This window comes from Phascolarctos cinereus, unplaced genomic scaffold (assembly GCF_003287225.1).
Source record: "Phascolarctos cinereus isolate Bilbo 61053 unplaced genomic scaffold, phaCin_HiC Scaffold_2;HRSCAF=192, whole genome shotgun sequence".
Classification (NCBI taxonomy): domain Eukaryota; kingdom Metazoa; phylum Chordata; class Mammalia; order Diprotodontia; family Phascolarctidae; genus Phascolarctos; species Phascolarctos cinereus.
The window spans coordinates 403,459,856-403,476,689 of record NW_027555625.1 but is presented as its reverse complement, the minus strand read 5'-3'; the positions used below and the strand labels follow the sequence as shown (position 1 = coordinate 403,476,689).

The following is a 16,834-nucleotide window of genomic DNA, read 5'->3' as shown; positions in this document are numbered from 1 at the left end:
ACTTGAGTCTCCCTGACTCCAAGCCCAGCATTCTATCCAGTGCATCGTCTAGTTTCTTCTATAATTCCAGTGATAATATTCAGACTGTTCTGACATTTATGAAAGTGTGATGTAGAGATTGTAGGTATAGAATATTACTTTCCTTTTTAGGAGGGAAGGTAAGTGGTTTTCAAATAGAGATTGCTTTATTCATTTCTATCCCCCCAGCACCTAGCACAGTGCCTGGTACATGGTAGGAGCTTAATTAATACTTATTGATTGATTATGGGAAGGAACATATAGCTAGAAATAACTAATGTTAAAAGGCTTCAATGAAATGTACTTTTAAAAGAAATTGAGGAAAATAGAACATAAAGAGGTCAAGTGACTTCCCCAATGTCACACAAGTCATTGGCAGAGAGGATCTTAGAAATCAGGTCTCCTGTTCCAGGGCCCTTCCCACTGCATCACATTGCCTCCCCAAATAATTAGCTTCAAAATACTCTCGCCCAAGGACTACACTTTTTGGAAGAAAGAAGAGGCCAAATTGAATAGGTGAGAACCCTTATGTCCTTTTGGAAAGCCTAAAGGCAAAACACAAGGCGGAACACAGGAGAGCAATGCTCATACATACCCAGAAGGTCACGAGGTCATAGATTTAGAGCAGGAGCAGACCCTAAGAGCTATCAGATCCAACCTCCTACTTTCACCTGTTTAAAAAAAGAAAAAGAAGCACAAAAATTTTAAGCAACTCGCCCAAGGCCACACAGGTAGCAAGTGTCAGAGGTGCAATTCATGACTCCAGATCCAGTGTTCCAACCCCTACGCCACCATGCTTTCTCCCAGCCTGTTCTCTACCCACGATCCAGACTAAATCTAGAAAAATACCTCACTCCCTTCTCCACAGCCATTGCCAGATGAAGCTGCTCCTCTAGAAATGGCTTCTTGGGCCATGCCCAATCAACCACTCTTTATACTCTCAGAATTTATGTTCCTCATGTGAGTGTAACTATGGAGGGAATATCTTTAGAGGAGCAATGTCTAGCTGCAGAAGTGGGGAGGCTTTAGCACAGTGGAAGGAAGGGAGGAAACATGCATTTTAAAGCTCCTACTATGTGCCAGGCACTTTACAAATACTTCATTTGCTCCTCAGGACAATCCTGGGAGACAGATACTATTATTATCCCTATTTTACAGTTGAGGAAACTGAGGCAGACAGAGGCTAAGTGACTTGCTAAGGGTCACACAGCTAATAAGTGTCTAAGGTCCCATTTGAACTTAAGCCTTCCTGATTTTAGGTCCAGGGCTCCTCTATTCACTATACTACTTAGCTGCCTGCAATGTTTCTAAAAGAGTGGCCTGATAACCCCTGGCGATCCCTGAGGCCCTTTCATGAGATCCACAAGGTGAAAACTACTTTTATCATAATACTAATTTCTGATACCATAAATATTAATAGATACGACCCACATGAGAAAGCTCTTTGGAGTTCTTAATGACTTTTGAAGAGTGTAAAGGGGACCTTGAGACCAAAAAGTTTGAGAACTTCTACTTTAGCATAAGGAAGATAAATTAGGTGATCATTAAGGCCCCTCTCAGCTCTAACATTTTACGATTCTATGATATTCTGACCAACAGTTTGGCTGTGGTTCTGGGCACCCCTATGCAATAGAAACACATACCTCATCTATTTCATGACTGTCAATAAAACCCAGCTGCCCAGAACTGCCCACCTGGCCTGGTACTTCTCCCAGTGGCCTTCACCCTGAACTACAGGCCCCTCCACTTGATCCTCAACCTCAGTCCCTTCAAAACTGGACCCCAGTGTGGAAGCACTGGGCACCAAAGAGATGCCCTAGCTACAAATGAAGCTAGGATGAACTGGAAACATAGGCCCGGGGGGGACCCTACTATGCCAGTTCCCCAAATGTGGTGGATATGTTTCTTATCTATGAGCTTAGGACCCACTGCAGTCTTAACGACTTGGAACCCACTGCAGTCCTAAGGACAGGACTCCTAAGGCAGTTATGCCAGCAGTCCCTAGCTGATGGTATCAGAGTGCCACCTATAGGCCTCGGCTGGAGGTCTAGTTTGGGATGAAATGCAGGCCATTTGATACCCCTTTGAGCTGGACAGGAATTACCACATCTAGCCATCATTACACCAGCAAGCTCCCCACAAGGTTCTTGGACACAGCAGTGTCCTGACCCATGTTCCTTTGCATACTTGGCTATTGATGGGAGAATGAGGGAAGAGTTGGAGGCTGGGTCAGAATGTTCAGGAGCTGCACTACAAAGTCCCTCTCTAGAAAGTAATAGAACTGGGGTTCTAGAGTGGGGATTGTCTTGTCATCTGGCTCTTCCCACTCCCAAACCTTCCCACCCTGGAAAGTAAAGAAGCTCACAGCTCCTAGGATTTAGAACTAGAAGCACCAGTAGAGGTCACTCAGTACAATCCCCTCCTTTGGTGGGTAAAGAAACTGAGATACAGAGAAGGGAGGTTACCTGGCCAAAGTCAAGCAGGTAACGAGTAGCATCCTCTTCTGACTCAAAATCTAGCATACTTTCTGTCACGACACACTACCTTCCAAGGAGAGAGGAACAATAAAATCCCTGATAATAACTTAGATTTGTATAGAGTTTTATTGTTTGCAAAACTCCTTAAATACATCATTTCATCTGAAAGTCTATGACTAGCCCTGAGCCCCCTGTACCTACTGTGATATCATTCTGCATTAAGCAAGGCATAGTATCCAAAACAATGGAGGTGATAGTCCCACCTTAGACTAAACCCTGATCAGCCTCCATGAGCAATAGGTATTCAGTTCTTCTGCACCACATTTTAGAATAGCTGGAGAATATCTAGAAGTGGGTGACCAGGAAGGTGAAGGATCCCAAGTTTACGTCTCATGAGGATGAGTTGAAAGAAGTGAGGTTGTTTGGCCTAGAGGAGAGAAGGCATAGGCAGACAGAAAGGCCGCTTCATAGGAGAAGGACAAGGCTTGCTCTGCTTTGACCAAGGAGCCAAACCAGGGGCAATAATAGATGGAAGCTACAAAGAGGCAGATTTAGACTTGACTTCTAGAAAAACTTGCTAAAAATTAGAGCCTTCCAAGAGTGGAATGGACTGCCTTGGGAGGGAGCGGGTTTGCCCTCATCAGAGCTGTTCAGCCTCCAATCACCAGATGACCACTTGGCCATTTTGTTGCAAGGGAAATTCTCGTTCAGGTAGGGGTTGGATAAGCCCCAAGGGACGCTTCAGCTCTGAGACTGAGATTATAAAGCTGCTGAGGATGAATAGAGGCTGAAAGGACTTTCAGCAGCCTGTAACAGTAGAAAGTCTGGTAAATAAAAAGAAATTCATTCACAAGTATCTACTGAGTGGTTGTGTTTAGTATTGAGGCCTACAAAAAAAATGGTGAGACATACACTCTGGACCTTGAGAAATTTGTGTTCTAATTAGAACCCAAGCACGAACAGGTAACTAACAATATAGAAGTACCGTAAGATGGTGAGGGGCAGGGTGGGGAGGGAGGGAGGGAGGAGGAAGGGAGGAAAAGGGAAAGGAAGAGGGAGAAGGAGGAGGAGGCGGAGAAGGATGGAGGGTGAATGACAGAGAGAAGGAGAGAGGGAGGGAGGGAGAGAGAGAGAGGGTGGAAGGAGGAAAGAAGGCATCACTGACAGCTGGTGTAGTTAAGGCATCCTTCTTGCTGGTGGAGGGCAGGATGAGGCTAGACCATAACGGAAAGCTGGAGATCTGAGCTGCTAACTTTAGCCAGGCCCTTCCACAGTTGTGTGCCTGTGATCAGCACAGGCAGCTCCAAGACATATCCCTAGCTCTTCTCCTTTGTTTTAGGGGTAACCTATAACTCACTCGGGTTCTGAAAGGATGCTCATGATCAGAGCCCCTGTTATTTATTTAATAACCTGAGAAGGAGTGTTAACCCTCTAACCTGATCCATCTTGCTCAGCTCGAATACTTCCCAGGTCTGGCTTGTATCCTTCTATGAGCAACAAAGAAAGATGGGGAGCAAGGCTGAGATGCAGAAGGCTTACTGGCCCAGGAATCATCCTGCAGATGGTTGTTGTGCCAGTGAAAATGGTTCCATGGGCACTTGATGCCAACTTCTAATGAAGAGATTCCTCTCCTGAATTCTTACAGTTCAGAGGTCGGGAGGATGGAGAAAAGCAGACTGTAGGTGACCACTGAAGTGAAACAAAACTAGAGAAGGGCTCCGGGACATAGCGGGGAGAGGGAGTCAGATAGCCCAAGACAAAGAAGAAGAATTTATAGTACAGAGTCTTTTAAGACTTGCAGTAGTTGATAGAATTCAACAAGACCCGTATTCAAATCCCAGTTCTGATACTCACTAGGTGTATGACCATGGCCAAGTAATTTGACCTCTCTGAACCCCAATTTCCTGATCTGTAAAATATGGAGAGTAACAACTGTATTGCCTGCCTCACGTGAGGCTCTAATGAAATTATGTATTCATTCAGCAAGCAGTTATTAAGTACCTACTGTGGACCAGGTTCTGAGCTAAGAACAAACACAAAACAGTCTCTGCCCTCAAGGAACTCACACTCTATTAAGGAAGAACAACGTGATAAATAAATAAATGAATGCAAAATACATGCCAAGCAAATAATAAGTAATTTCCAGGGCAGGGTGGGAAGTGACAATTGGAGGGAACTAAGATAGACCTGCTATAAGCAGTGAGTGAAGTCTCACAAGAAGCTATGGATTCTATAGGCAAAGATGCAAACATGAAAGTATTTAAAGCTTCCAGAGGCGAGGTTGAAGAGCTACATTAATTCAGTGGTTGTTTTTACTATTATTAATATCATCACTGAAGCTTACAAAGCATTTTCCTCACAACCTAGAGAGGTAGATAGGGCAAGTATCACTACAGAAGGAGAAACTGAGTCCCCCTGAAGTTCAAATGCCTTGTCTGTGACCATACAATTGTATGAGTGAGAATTTAAACCTGGTTCGGATCCGTGACTTGACAACTAACCTAGTTCTAACCTCCTTATTTTGCAGGTGAAGGAACAGGCCCAGAGATGGCAAATGATTGTCTAAAGCCACACAGCTAGTTAGTGACTGGGCCAGGCTGCCTGACTCCTAGGCTAGCGCTCAGCCCTGCTCTCAATCACCAGCTATTCTCCAGAATCAGCCCCCAAGCTGGAGTTGCCCATCAGTCCCAGGTTGTTCATGCCAAATGTGACATGCCGGGGGTTACTGACTATAACATTGTGAATTGGCAAGGAGACTGCGTGTCAGCTGCTGCCCTCATCCACTGGCTATAATATGTGATTTCTATAAAACCCAATATGAGAACAGACAGTGATCTTCGAGGGCACTAGAGGGGGAAGGCGTTTATTTATAGCTTGTTTGTAGACATGTGAATGTCTACAAAGACTTTCGAGGGATGCAAAGGGAGGCCTTGGCTTTTGCTAAAGCTGTTGATGCCCAGGCTTGGATTCATTGACAGGGATGGGCATGCATGCGTGCTCAGTTACAGACACAGTTTTTGGCTCTTATATACTTGTCAGCATCCTCAAATGGAGGTGAAAAGGCACTTGGTATGTGTTCTAGTGGAAAGAATAGTACGCTGAGAATCTTAGGAGACCCAAGTTATCCCTTTGTCTTTGCCACGGCTTCCCTGGGTGACTTTGTAAAGGTAACTGCTCTTGCCTGGGCCTCAGGGTCCTCATCTGTAAAACTGGGAGGAGAGTTGGACACGATGATCTTTAAAGTCCCTTTTAGCTGTGATATTATGTTATTCTAGTTTAGGTCCTTAAAAGTTCGGGTGGAGAGTGGGAGAAAGTGTCCCACTAGAAAATCATGACTTAGAGATTTTGGATATTTGTGCTTTGTCTTCATCCCTGAAACCAATCAAGAGTTTGTAATGATTTTCTGCCATCCCTTGATGGGGAAGACCCAAGCTAGGTATGGAGAAAAGGTCTCATGTTTGTGAATGAATAGCTGGGGAAACTGTGCCACCAACCAATCTGATGAAAAAATTGCAAAGTTGCAGTGACTGTCCGAACATTTCCAAATATCTGTATCTTGGTGCTGTGTGAATCAAACATCCAGTATTTGACTGATTTTTTTTTTCAAAGGTTCAGTTTCATGCAGACACACCATGGACCCATCCTCCAGACTAGGTCTGAAAGTGTTGCTACTTTGAGTGGTCACTGAAGCCCAGCCTGCTCGAATACTGACCAGACCCATCCCCCTAACCCTGCCCTATATTCACATTCGAAGAGTTAATAGAAAGGGGAATGTGGCCAGGGAGCATCATAAATCTGGTGGATTTAAATAAAAATGAGGCTGGAAAGAATGGAGTTGACCTAATTTTCTAAAAATTGACGATAGTGATTTATTAACGAGGACAAGGAAGTCACTGAAAAGTGGCACTGTCATGCCCACTTATAGTCTCATCGAGTGCCAGGCACTGCTGCCTGGATTTGAATTACATTCAAGAAAGATGTGAAGCAAGTTCTCCAGTCAGGGTTTGGCACTGAGCGGCTAATTCTTGAAGAATATATTGAAGTGGCTAGATCAGTGGGAGTGCCCCACGTACGGTAGCATCTTCCTCCCCATAGCCCTTCTCCTTTGTTGTCCTTCAGGGTTCCATCCTGATGTTTCTCACTGAGATTCCTTTTCATTGTTGTTGTCATTTCAGTTGTGCCCCATTCTTCGTGACTCCATTTGGGGTTTTCCTTGCAAAGATACTAGAGTGGTTTGTTATTTCCTTCTCTAACTCATTTTACAGATGAAGAAACTAAGGCCAAAAAAAAAGGTGACTTGTCCAGGGTCACACAGATACTAAGTGTCTGAGGCCAGACTTGAACTCTCATAGATGAGTCTTCTTGACTCCAGGCCCTGGCACTCCATCCACTGTACCACCTAACTGCCCCGATATTCCTTTTTAGGTCAGCAATTTCCAACTAATTCCCGATTTTTTTCAACATCCCTCTGAGGAGAAACAATATGACTTGGGATGAATTTAGATCCAATTTTAATAGATGCTATTCATCCATTTGCTCATTCATGTATTAAGTTAAAATATAAAGCAATTTATAAGTGTCAGTCAGTCAAAGCATTCATTAAGTACCTACTATGTGCCAGGCAGTACACTAAGTAGAGAAGTCAGCGTGGGTTTCCATGACTGCAGTGGTGGATGCATGTTGGGCAAGTGGGAAAGATAAGGAAAGATCTGGCATATGGCAGACCCTGCCAGCTAGGTCTGGAGACCATAGGATCATAGATATAGATCTGGTAGTCAGTTTAAAGATCATCAAATCCCAAACCCCTCATTTTATAGATGAGGAAATTGTGGTTAAGAGAAGTTGTGGTTTGCCCAGGGTCATACAACTCCTAAGTCTCTAAGGTGAGATTTGAACCCAGATCTTCCCAATTCCAAATCCAGTACTCTACCCATGATGCCTCTTCACTTCATATATTGCCTTGGAGCTGCTTCAGGCAACCAGGTGACATGGTAGAGAGCAATGTAATTAGAGTCAAGAAGACCTAATGCTCTCACTCTTTCTTCGGTAAATTTAATTCAAAATTTATTGAATGCTTACTGTGTGTGAAGCATTATGCTGGGTGTTGGGGATGGAAATGCAATTAACACAACCAGTCCCTGCCTTTAAGAAACTTGTTTTCCAATGTGGAAACATATCACGGGCAGTGATCAGTAAATACGGTATCAGGTATTTTGAGGAACTTTCTATCCGGCCCTTGCCTTGGGCAGAATTGTCACATAGGCAAAGTGTCAGCCCTAACTTCCATTCTGCACCCCTCAGGCACCCAAAGCCCTCTCCCATCACCCCATCCCCAATTCCCCTCCTCATCAAGACCCTGCTCTCAGGAAAGGATCTGGTATCTTTCATTTCCACCATCATTTGAATTTCTCATTGAGCTTTACTACTCGGGGAAATCGGCATTTAAAAATCCTAATGTCTCACTACTGAATAAAAAAGATTTTAGGCATCTTCCATAAAGGAGAGCAAAAGATTTGAGGGCACAGAAGGGTATCATCTGCAGCCCAAAGATCACATAAGGAAGCAGAAATCGATTTCATCTACAAACCAGGTCCACCCTTTGTCTGAAATCCTTTGTCTGATGCTGCTTATCATTCTCATCATAAGCAGACTGCTTTTCTTTAGCATTCATTGTTTACAGTACTATACCAAGAGGTCTGAACAGACTGGGGCTCTGCCCTCGGGTAGCCCAGAGTCTGGGACAGAAAGGGACAGAAAGTCTAGATATATAAGGAGAGGACATGCATATCCCAGAACGGATACAGTATCACTCAGTTATGAAGGAACAGTGAGGCATATGGTTTGGATGAGGCGGGGGTCACAAGACATCATGGTACAGTGGACAAAGGACTGGATTTGGAGTCAGAGCACCTTAGTTTGAATCTCAGCTCTGCCACTTACTATCCCTAAAACTTTGCCCAAGTCCTTAGACCTCTTTGGGACTCATTTTCCTTATCTATAAAAAGAAGGGATTGATTAGATGGCCTCTTCAGTTCTTTCTGACTTTCATTTGATGATCCTGTATTACGATCCTATCCAAGGTAACTGAAAAAGAAGGTTGACGTTCTTAGATGCAAACTTGCCCCACCAAGGCATACCAGAATCCCCAGCCTCACAGTTCAGACTGATTGGTAGAATAACTTGGCCTCATTCTAGATCACATCCTGTTGTAGGCAGCAGCAGAGCAGGAGAGGGAGAAGGGATTTTCCCAGCCAGATGGGGAACAGGTGGCATGGCAGTGGGTGGCCTCCGATTAGTGCCCATGGCTGGCAAAGTGGCCAGGCCACAGAGCATGTGGCTCTGAAACAAAAGCAGCAGGAGCTTCCCACCCCCTCCTCCACCCTAGATGCCACCCCTCCCAGCCCTCTGGGAGGTAACTTCCCAAGATAATGATGCCAAGCTGCTTGGCAGAGAAGCCAGGAAGCAGGCAGGGCCACTCGCCAAAGCTCAGGTGCATCCCTAACCCATCTGCCAGCCTGGCTTGGTTGACAGGAGGAGCCAGGGCTCCCAGCAGGGTCATGGTGTGTGGCTTCAGCAAAGGGCTCTAGAACTCTACACATAAGGGTAGTGCGCTATCTCTCTCTGTCTCTGTCTCTGTCTCTGTCTCTCTCTCTCTCTCTCTCTCTCTCTGTCTGTCTCTCTCTGTCTCTCTCTCTCTCTCTCTCTCTCTCTCTCATCTCTGCCCTTCACACCAACAATCAAACAGGTCATCAGACATTCCAGTCCCAATCCTCCCAGCCTCAAAAAACTCACAGGGTAGAATGAGGGAGGAGAGAACCCTGAGGAAAGGAATTGAGCTTTCCAGAGACCTGCTGGGGGAGGCATTGAAGACACAGCCAACTCTCTCCAAACACATCTTGATGCTCTCTGGAAAACACAGGCACGTTTCCTCTACTTTGTGCCCCCTTAAGGCCCTCCCAAGGCCAGCACGTCCACTGCAGGCATCACTAACCTGGGATATCTCCCCTTCTTTCCTTCAGGGCCGGGATTGCACCATGCCCATCAATACGTGTATCCAGAATCCCTGTGAGCACGGAGGGACCTGCCACCTCAGCGAGACCAGCAGGAATGGATTCAGGTAGCAGGAGCTGCTAAGGCGCTCTCCCTCACCCACCAAAGGGGTCTCAGACTTCAGCAGGAAAGTTTTAAGTTAAAATCCCCTGGGATCTAAACAGACAACTGCAGGAGACATCAGGATGACCTCCCAAGGTCCTTCCCATCTTGCCTTGTGGCAGTCAGAGTGTGGGTGACGGAGCATGACTGAGGCTTGAAGTCGCACCTGTCCTGGCCTTGGCCTAGAATTCCCCTACCTCACTCAGATCCACCTCAGCTTTTCCTCCCATAGAGACTGGCTGAGTACCTATGATCATCCTCCCTTCTCTTCTCTTCACCTTGTAATCAATCAGTAAACATTTAATAAGCACCATGCTAAGTGCTTGGAATTCTCCACTCTAGCTCAGTGGTCTAAAGCATTAAGACCTCAGGATTGAGGACGATGAGACCATTTGAACCTGGAGAAGGGGGGTTGCCCAACCAAGGGGCTCAGCTCCTACCTCTCCCAGACCCTTGGGCACCCTGTCCAGCAGGCCCAGGCTCTGCTAAAGAGTGAATTTTGAGGGCCCTGTTTTATGAAGCTATGGACTCAGAAGGCAGAAGCCTCAGTAAGGGGTGCAGACTAGGGGTTCTGAAATTTGAACCTATCAAGAGAGTGGAAATTCAACCCACAGCTGCCCCAGGGGCTTGAGATGAGTTTGCCAGCAGGCAGAGGAGAGGGCGTAGAGGCAGTTTGATGTCAAATTCTCTGAAACCATCACAGCCAAGAGGGAAAAATAAGTGACTATCAGAGGCATTACGGGAAGAGGCCCTCTTAGCCTGTCTACTGTGTGGTCTGTGAAAGAAATTATCTTTTTTCTCTCTGTTCCTCTCCCTGGAGGTCCAAGCCTGTACATAGGTTCGCCTGCCAAGCCTGTCAAATCTTTGCTCTTATAAACTGAAACTTAAGCTGAGGTTAGTTTTCCTGCCTGAGAAATGCCAAGCCACCCACTCCCTAGTGCTGGGGCTCACAGATAGGCAGTGAATGGGGGTGAAATGAGACCACATGGAAATCATAGGGAGGTGGTGACATGGACAGGCCAGAGGCAGGAAATGCACCTCAAGGGCTGAAACCTCATCCTTAGGCCCTGTGCCCACCCAAGGGATCCACGGGTGAGCAAAAGGTTGCTTCGCAGTGTGAGGGACTCCATTTCCCACACCTGGCCGGTTAGGTGAAAACTTAGCCGGTGGTATGGTACAGGGGGTCTTGGTTCCATCCCCAGTAGTTGAGAGACTTAAGTTTATTTTTCTAACTTAGAAACAACTTTTGGAGCTGTTTTGTGGGTATGTGTGTGCTTGGTTTTTCTTAAGGAAAAGTCCTAGGTATAACAAGACTAGAATTTGGTAGATTCTTATTCTGTGTTTCTGGGATAGACCCAGATTTCCGCTGAGGGTAAACCATTTCTTTTTGTTAGCCAGAGTTAGAAAGCATCTCCCTCACGGAGCAAAAAGTCATTTAGTGAGGGCCCTGGGGTAGGAAGACTAACAATGCTTATAGTTTTCAAGGTGGGCATTGCAGGTGGGGTGGGGCCAGAGTGACAGTGAGCAACCAAGTCTTGAGCCTCTGGACCCACTGGCCAAGCATCATGGTGACATGCTTGCTCAGCTTTGGGGAGGATATTACTGTTTGGCCCAGGATATAAAATAACTCTCTTTCTTTAGGTCAGGAGCATATGGCGGGGAGGTGAGGGGGGGTGGCTGGTCAAGGGGAGCTTCCTGGATTGTCCTAGAAATATCTAGAGATTCTGAATTAAAGGCTCCCCAAAAGGTTATATTCTTTCAACCAATCAGTTCATAAAGCACCGGCTTTAGAGTGAGAAGAGCTGACTTTGAATCCCAGCTGTGCTACTCACTGCCTGTGCTCCCCTGAGCACAATCACTTCACCTATCTGGGAGGCAGTTTTCTCATCTGTGACATGAGGGGACTGGACTAGTGTCAAATTCAAATAGAAATGGGGGCCACCAAACCATAAGGATCCCTGTGACCTACATGTTGACTTAGAAAATGACATATTAATATTATCTATATTCTATTGTATTTTTATTTATTTTGTTAAATACTTCCCTATTAGATTTTAATCTGATTCGGGCCACTCAGAAGTATTGGGGGAGGCAGGTAACCTGCAGGCAGCATGTTTGACCCCTCTGGACTTCCTTCCAGCTCTCAACACATGAGCCAGCCCTGAAGAGGGCAATCTCTAAGCCTGAAGCCATTAGCATGACCCCCCTCTTTCTAAGGCTCACTGGGATTCCCTTCAGGGAAGGAAGCTCTCCACACACACTCACACATTCCTGCCCCCATGGACACACACACACAGTCCAATCAGCAAAACGCTGCTTCTCTCTACTTTGCAGCTCTCTCTACTACATCTCCCCCCACCCCAAGCTCCACCCCCAAGCAATCATAAGAACTTAAATAAATGATAAATAAAAATAAGTTAATAACTTTGACTCAGTCCTCCTGAAAGTCAAGACTTTCTGCCTAGCCCAGCTATAAGACCTTTTTTTCCCCCCTCTAAAACCTCCTGTCTGACCCATGGCATGTGACCAACCAGGTGATTTGTGGGAAGAGAGAATGTGGAGAGGGAGAGGCAGGGGCACTTTTGCATGACAGGCCTACATGTGCTCAGACCAAACATCCCCTGCTGTGGTAGCAAGAATGTAGTATGTCCAAGGGAAGAGGGTCAGCAACTGGGCAAAGATGAGTGGTAGCATGGTACAGTACCAAAGGCGCTAAGACCTTGGTTCAGAGCCTGGTTCCATGTAACCTTGGGCAAGTCACTTAGGATCCTAGATCTAGCACTGAGAGGGATCTCTTTAGATGTCATTGGGTCCATCGTCTTCATTTTATAGGTGAGGAAAATGAGGCCTACAGAATTCAAGTGACATATTCATGGCTGCATAGGTAGTAAGTGGGTGTGAATGAAGGTCCTCTTATCATGATGGTCTTTGTCTCTAAAGCTCTTCCCCACTGGTCTATGCTGGCTCTGCCTCTCGCTTCATTTCCCGGATCCTAATATCTCATTGTTAAGATGAGGTAATTGGACTAGATGATTTCCAAGGTCCCTTTCAACCCTAAATTTATGATCCTGTGCATTTCAGGAGTCAGCCCAAGTTGTCTAGTTTTCCTAATTTTGTAAACTGACTCCTAAGTCAGTTCAGCACACTTGAATAGGGAGAGCCAGGGTACCACATTTCATCTCAGAACACATTTTTATGGACAAGGTATAAATCTTCAGTGTATAGACTCAGAGTCTGGTCATAGCAATGGTGACGAGCTGACTACACTGGTTATTTATAAATGAGGGAGGCCTTTTCCCCATTACCTTGAACCATAGCTCCCCACATCCCCAGGGCTGCTAGACCCAATTGCTCTGCCTTATCTCACTGCTGTGATCCAAGGGAGGAGAGCAAGGTCAGGCAAAGGACAGGTCATTGGCTGTTAGGATTTTTTTTAATTTTAAGATTATTAATAAGATAAAGACAAGTAAAGAAAATACTTTGCTCTGATTAATGATGGTTTAAGCTCAGTGGTTCCTGGCTCCATAGCTATCCTCCCTCCTCATCTCCTTGACGTGACAGACACCGGAGAGAGCTCAGAAGTAAGCAAGGACAATAAATTATGAGGTGTGAACGTGGCATGTCTGAAGCATAGTTAAAGGAGAGGTTGGAGAAGTCGAGTCTAGAAAGGCAACAAAGAAATTGTCTGGAAGCATCAGAGCTACTCTAAAGAGGCGAGGGATCGGCGGTCCTCTCACTCTGCAAAGGACAGAACTTAAGGACCAGGGAAGGAGAATCCAAATGCAGCTGGGAGCATTTAAGTTAGATCGAAGAAAGAACTTACTGCTAAGGGAAGACCCAGAGAAGGCTCCCAAGGGCAGTTCAGGGAGCTCCATCCTTGGGTATCCATGAGAATAGCAAAGGTAGCCCTAAGTTTGGAAAAGGGAAAGAGATGAAGTCTTGCCCATGAGATCTTCCAGCTAGAGCTAGAAAGGACCTCTGAGGTCACCTAGTCCAATCCCGTATTTAATAGATTGGGAAATAAGGCCTAGAAACATAGAATAATTTGCCCCACAGGCAGTAAATGGCAGACACAGGTCCTCTAACTCCACAGAAGCTGATGTAGATGACTTCTCCAAATCTTTCAGGCCAAAGTGGTCCCGAATGGAGGATTCTCCCAAGCAGCCTCTAGGGGCTCTAAGGGAACAGGGTCCCCCCGCAAGAAGGTGATTTGTGGTGTCTCCTTGTCTAAATCAGATACTGTTCCCTCTGGGAACTTTAAAGGGCAGGCCTTTCTAACCATCTCTGCTCCCCTGTCTGTGTTCCTTTTGTGACCCCCTTCTCCCTCTGACTTCCTCCCCTTCTCTCTCCCCTCCAAAGCTGTTCCTGCCCTCTGGGCTTTGAGGGAGAACGATGCGAGATCAACCCAGATGACTGTGAGGACAATGATTGTGAGAACAACGCCACCTGTGTGGACGGAATCAACAATTACGTGTGTGTGTGCCCACCCAACTACACAGGTACAGGGAGGCAGAGGGGGATGGGCTCCCGCTTACATGCCCTAGGACTCCGCCATCTGCCCTATCGCCCTTCTCTCCCACGTGCCCCCATCCGTGTCAGTCCCCAACAGCAGAATCACAGACTCCTCTCTGCCTTGAAGCAGGTTTTGGACCAACCAGTGGGCTGTTTATTTAGCTGATGACTACTCTGTTCACTGTGGGCTGTTGCCCTTCCCAATGGTGCTTGCGCCTGGCAAAGTGATCACTTATGCTGTGTTTGCCTTCTGTTCCCAAAGCTAATTGCTTTTTTTCCCCCCTCCAAACCTATTTGATATATTAACAGCTTCTAATGAGGACAGTTAAATAAGCCATTAGATTGAGAAATGAAGTGTCACTAGTCACCACAGGTATAACCTGGGAGTTAACAGCTCATCAGTGGACCTCTGCCAGTTCAGTTCAAGTCAACAAACATTTATTAGGTGCCAGCCCATGTGCTAGGCACTGAGGGGAGGCAGAGATGAATCAGGCATAGTCCCTGACCTGAGGGTGCTTGCAGTCCACTTCCATGGAGAGATGAGATGGGGACACCAATAACAGTCATACAAAGTTAACACTATGAGTAGGCCGAGATGCCGTGGCATGGGAAAGTTGAGAGGGACGGTCTTAGAGACTGGGTCTTCCCTCTCCAGCCCTCATACCTTCCTTTTTCACTCTCTTGCTCAGAGGACTAAAATTAATTCAGTCGCTACTGGAAAAGCCACAACAACCTCCCTCCTGTGGCTCCACTCACAGTCCCTGTGACTGCCTGCACAAGGCTTCTTAAGCTTTTTTTGTGACATGGACCCTTTCAGTAATCTGGTGGGACCTGTGGACCTTTTCTTGGAACAAGATGTTCAAATGCATAAAGTAAACTAAGAAGGATTACAAAGGAAACCAATCATATGGAAGTACAGTCATATATGTAATATACATATGTATACACACACACACACATATATATATACATACACATAAACATACATACATATATATGTATATGTACATTATATATATGTACATTATATATATATATATATATATATATATATATATATATATATATATATATTCCTGAGTTCAAATCTGTCATAACTGTGTGAGCTTGGGCACATCACTTAACCCTGTTGGCCTCAGTTTCCTCATCTGTAAAATGAGCTGGAAAAAGAAATGGCAAGCCATTTTAGCATCTCTACCAAGAAAACCCTAAATGGAGTCACAAAGAGTTAAATACAACTGGAAATTACACACACACACACACACACACACACACACACACACACACATATATATATAAAGAATACAGAACTACAGACTGCAGTTGAGAATCCGGGCCTAGACCTCTGCTCTGTTCCCTGGCAACCACCCCCCAGCCCTCCTTCCCATTGAATGTAAGGTGCTTGAGGGTAGGTCTGTCTCGTTTTTGGACTGGTATCCCTAGTACTTAGCACATAGTGATTATGATTTAAAGTAAAATTCCCGAGAGCTTGTTTCCAGGCTGCCGTGTGTGTCCTTTGCTAAGAGTCACAGGTCAAAGCAAGAGTGGCTGGGTCTGAGAAGCCTAGTCCGTGTTTGGCTTTCCTGCTCCCATGTGGACAAGCGCGAGTCACTGCTGCTCAGTGGGTGGAGAGCAGGCCTTACCATCAGGAAGACTGAGGCTCATGTCCAGTTCTGACATGTATTGGCTGGGTGACTCTGGACAAGTCATTTCACCTCTCAGTGGTCTGGGCGACTTTCTAAGGCTGTAAGTTGCAGAGCAGCTGACAACCTACATGGGTAAAAGGAGTTGCCTCACCTGGAGTTCCCCATTCCAATTAAATCTCAGGTCCAAAAAGAAAAAGACAAAAAGTGAACAAATACCAGTACTGTGACTAAATGAGACTTGCCTGTGTGTGTGGAGGACATGGGCATCTTTCTTCCATGAGGTATATGGAGAAGCTGAGGGCTGGGAGTAGAATGGGTCCAAGAGAGAGAAAACTGGTTTTCAGATTGTCACTATCTTGTTTTGAAGCCTGGTGACTCAGTGTCTCTGCCTAAAGTCCCGGGACAGCCAGGGCTCGTCTCTCCTGCTTGACATTCCCCTGTGGCATCCTGACATTTCTGTTCTGTGCCCCTCTTCCAGGAGAGTTGTGTGATGACGTGATTAACCACTGCATCCCTGGGATAAGCCTGTGCCAGCACGAGGCCAAGTGTGTCTCCCTGGACAAAGGATTCAGGTAACACCCAGGCTCCCAGCACATGTGCCCTGATACCTGGGGCTCTGCAGCCTGGAGTTCAGTGCAATGAGGCGTCGGGAGTGTGAGTGTATCCCTGTGATGCGTATGCCTATGGTGTCTGTGATTATGGTTTTGCGTATTGTGCGTGTGTGTGTGTGTGTGTGTGTGTGTGTCTGTGTGTCTGTGCAGGTAGGGGTTTGCTCCTGTGTAGACATGTATACTTACATGTGCCTGATGTGCTTCGGTGTCTGGCATATGTGTTGCTGTTACCTCAACAAATGTGTGTCTATTTAGATATGTGATGTTCACGTGTGTGTATGCCTTTGTGGTGGTTTGTGTGTGTTTATGTGTTGTGCCTGTGTGTTTGTCTATTCAGGCATGAATAGGCACGGAGAATCCGTGAGTTCTGTAGGCAAATGCCATTGTTTTTCCTTCCCTGGAGGGGTGACCGATAGAC

At 45.9% G+C, this 16,834-nt stretch overlaps 1 protein-coding gene across 1 annotated transcript in view; it reads left to right on the top strand.

The window, feature by feature from the left end:
• SLIT3 (slit guidance ligand 3) overlaps positions 1–16,834 on the top strand; it is a 784,753-nt gene that overhangs the window by 726,333 nt on the left and 41,586 nt on the right. Inside the window, 3 exon segments of the mRNA XM_020992330.2 lie at positions 9,515–9,612; positions 14,007–14,146; positions 16,284–16,377. Of these exon segments, the coding sequence (XP_020847989.1) occupies positions 9,515–9,612; positions 14,007–14,146; positions 16,284–16,377 (332 nt within the window).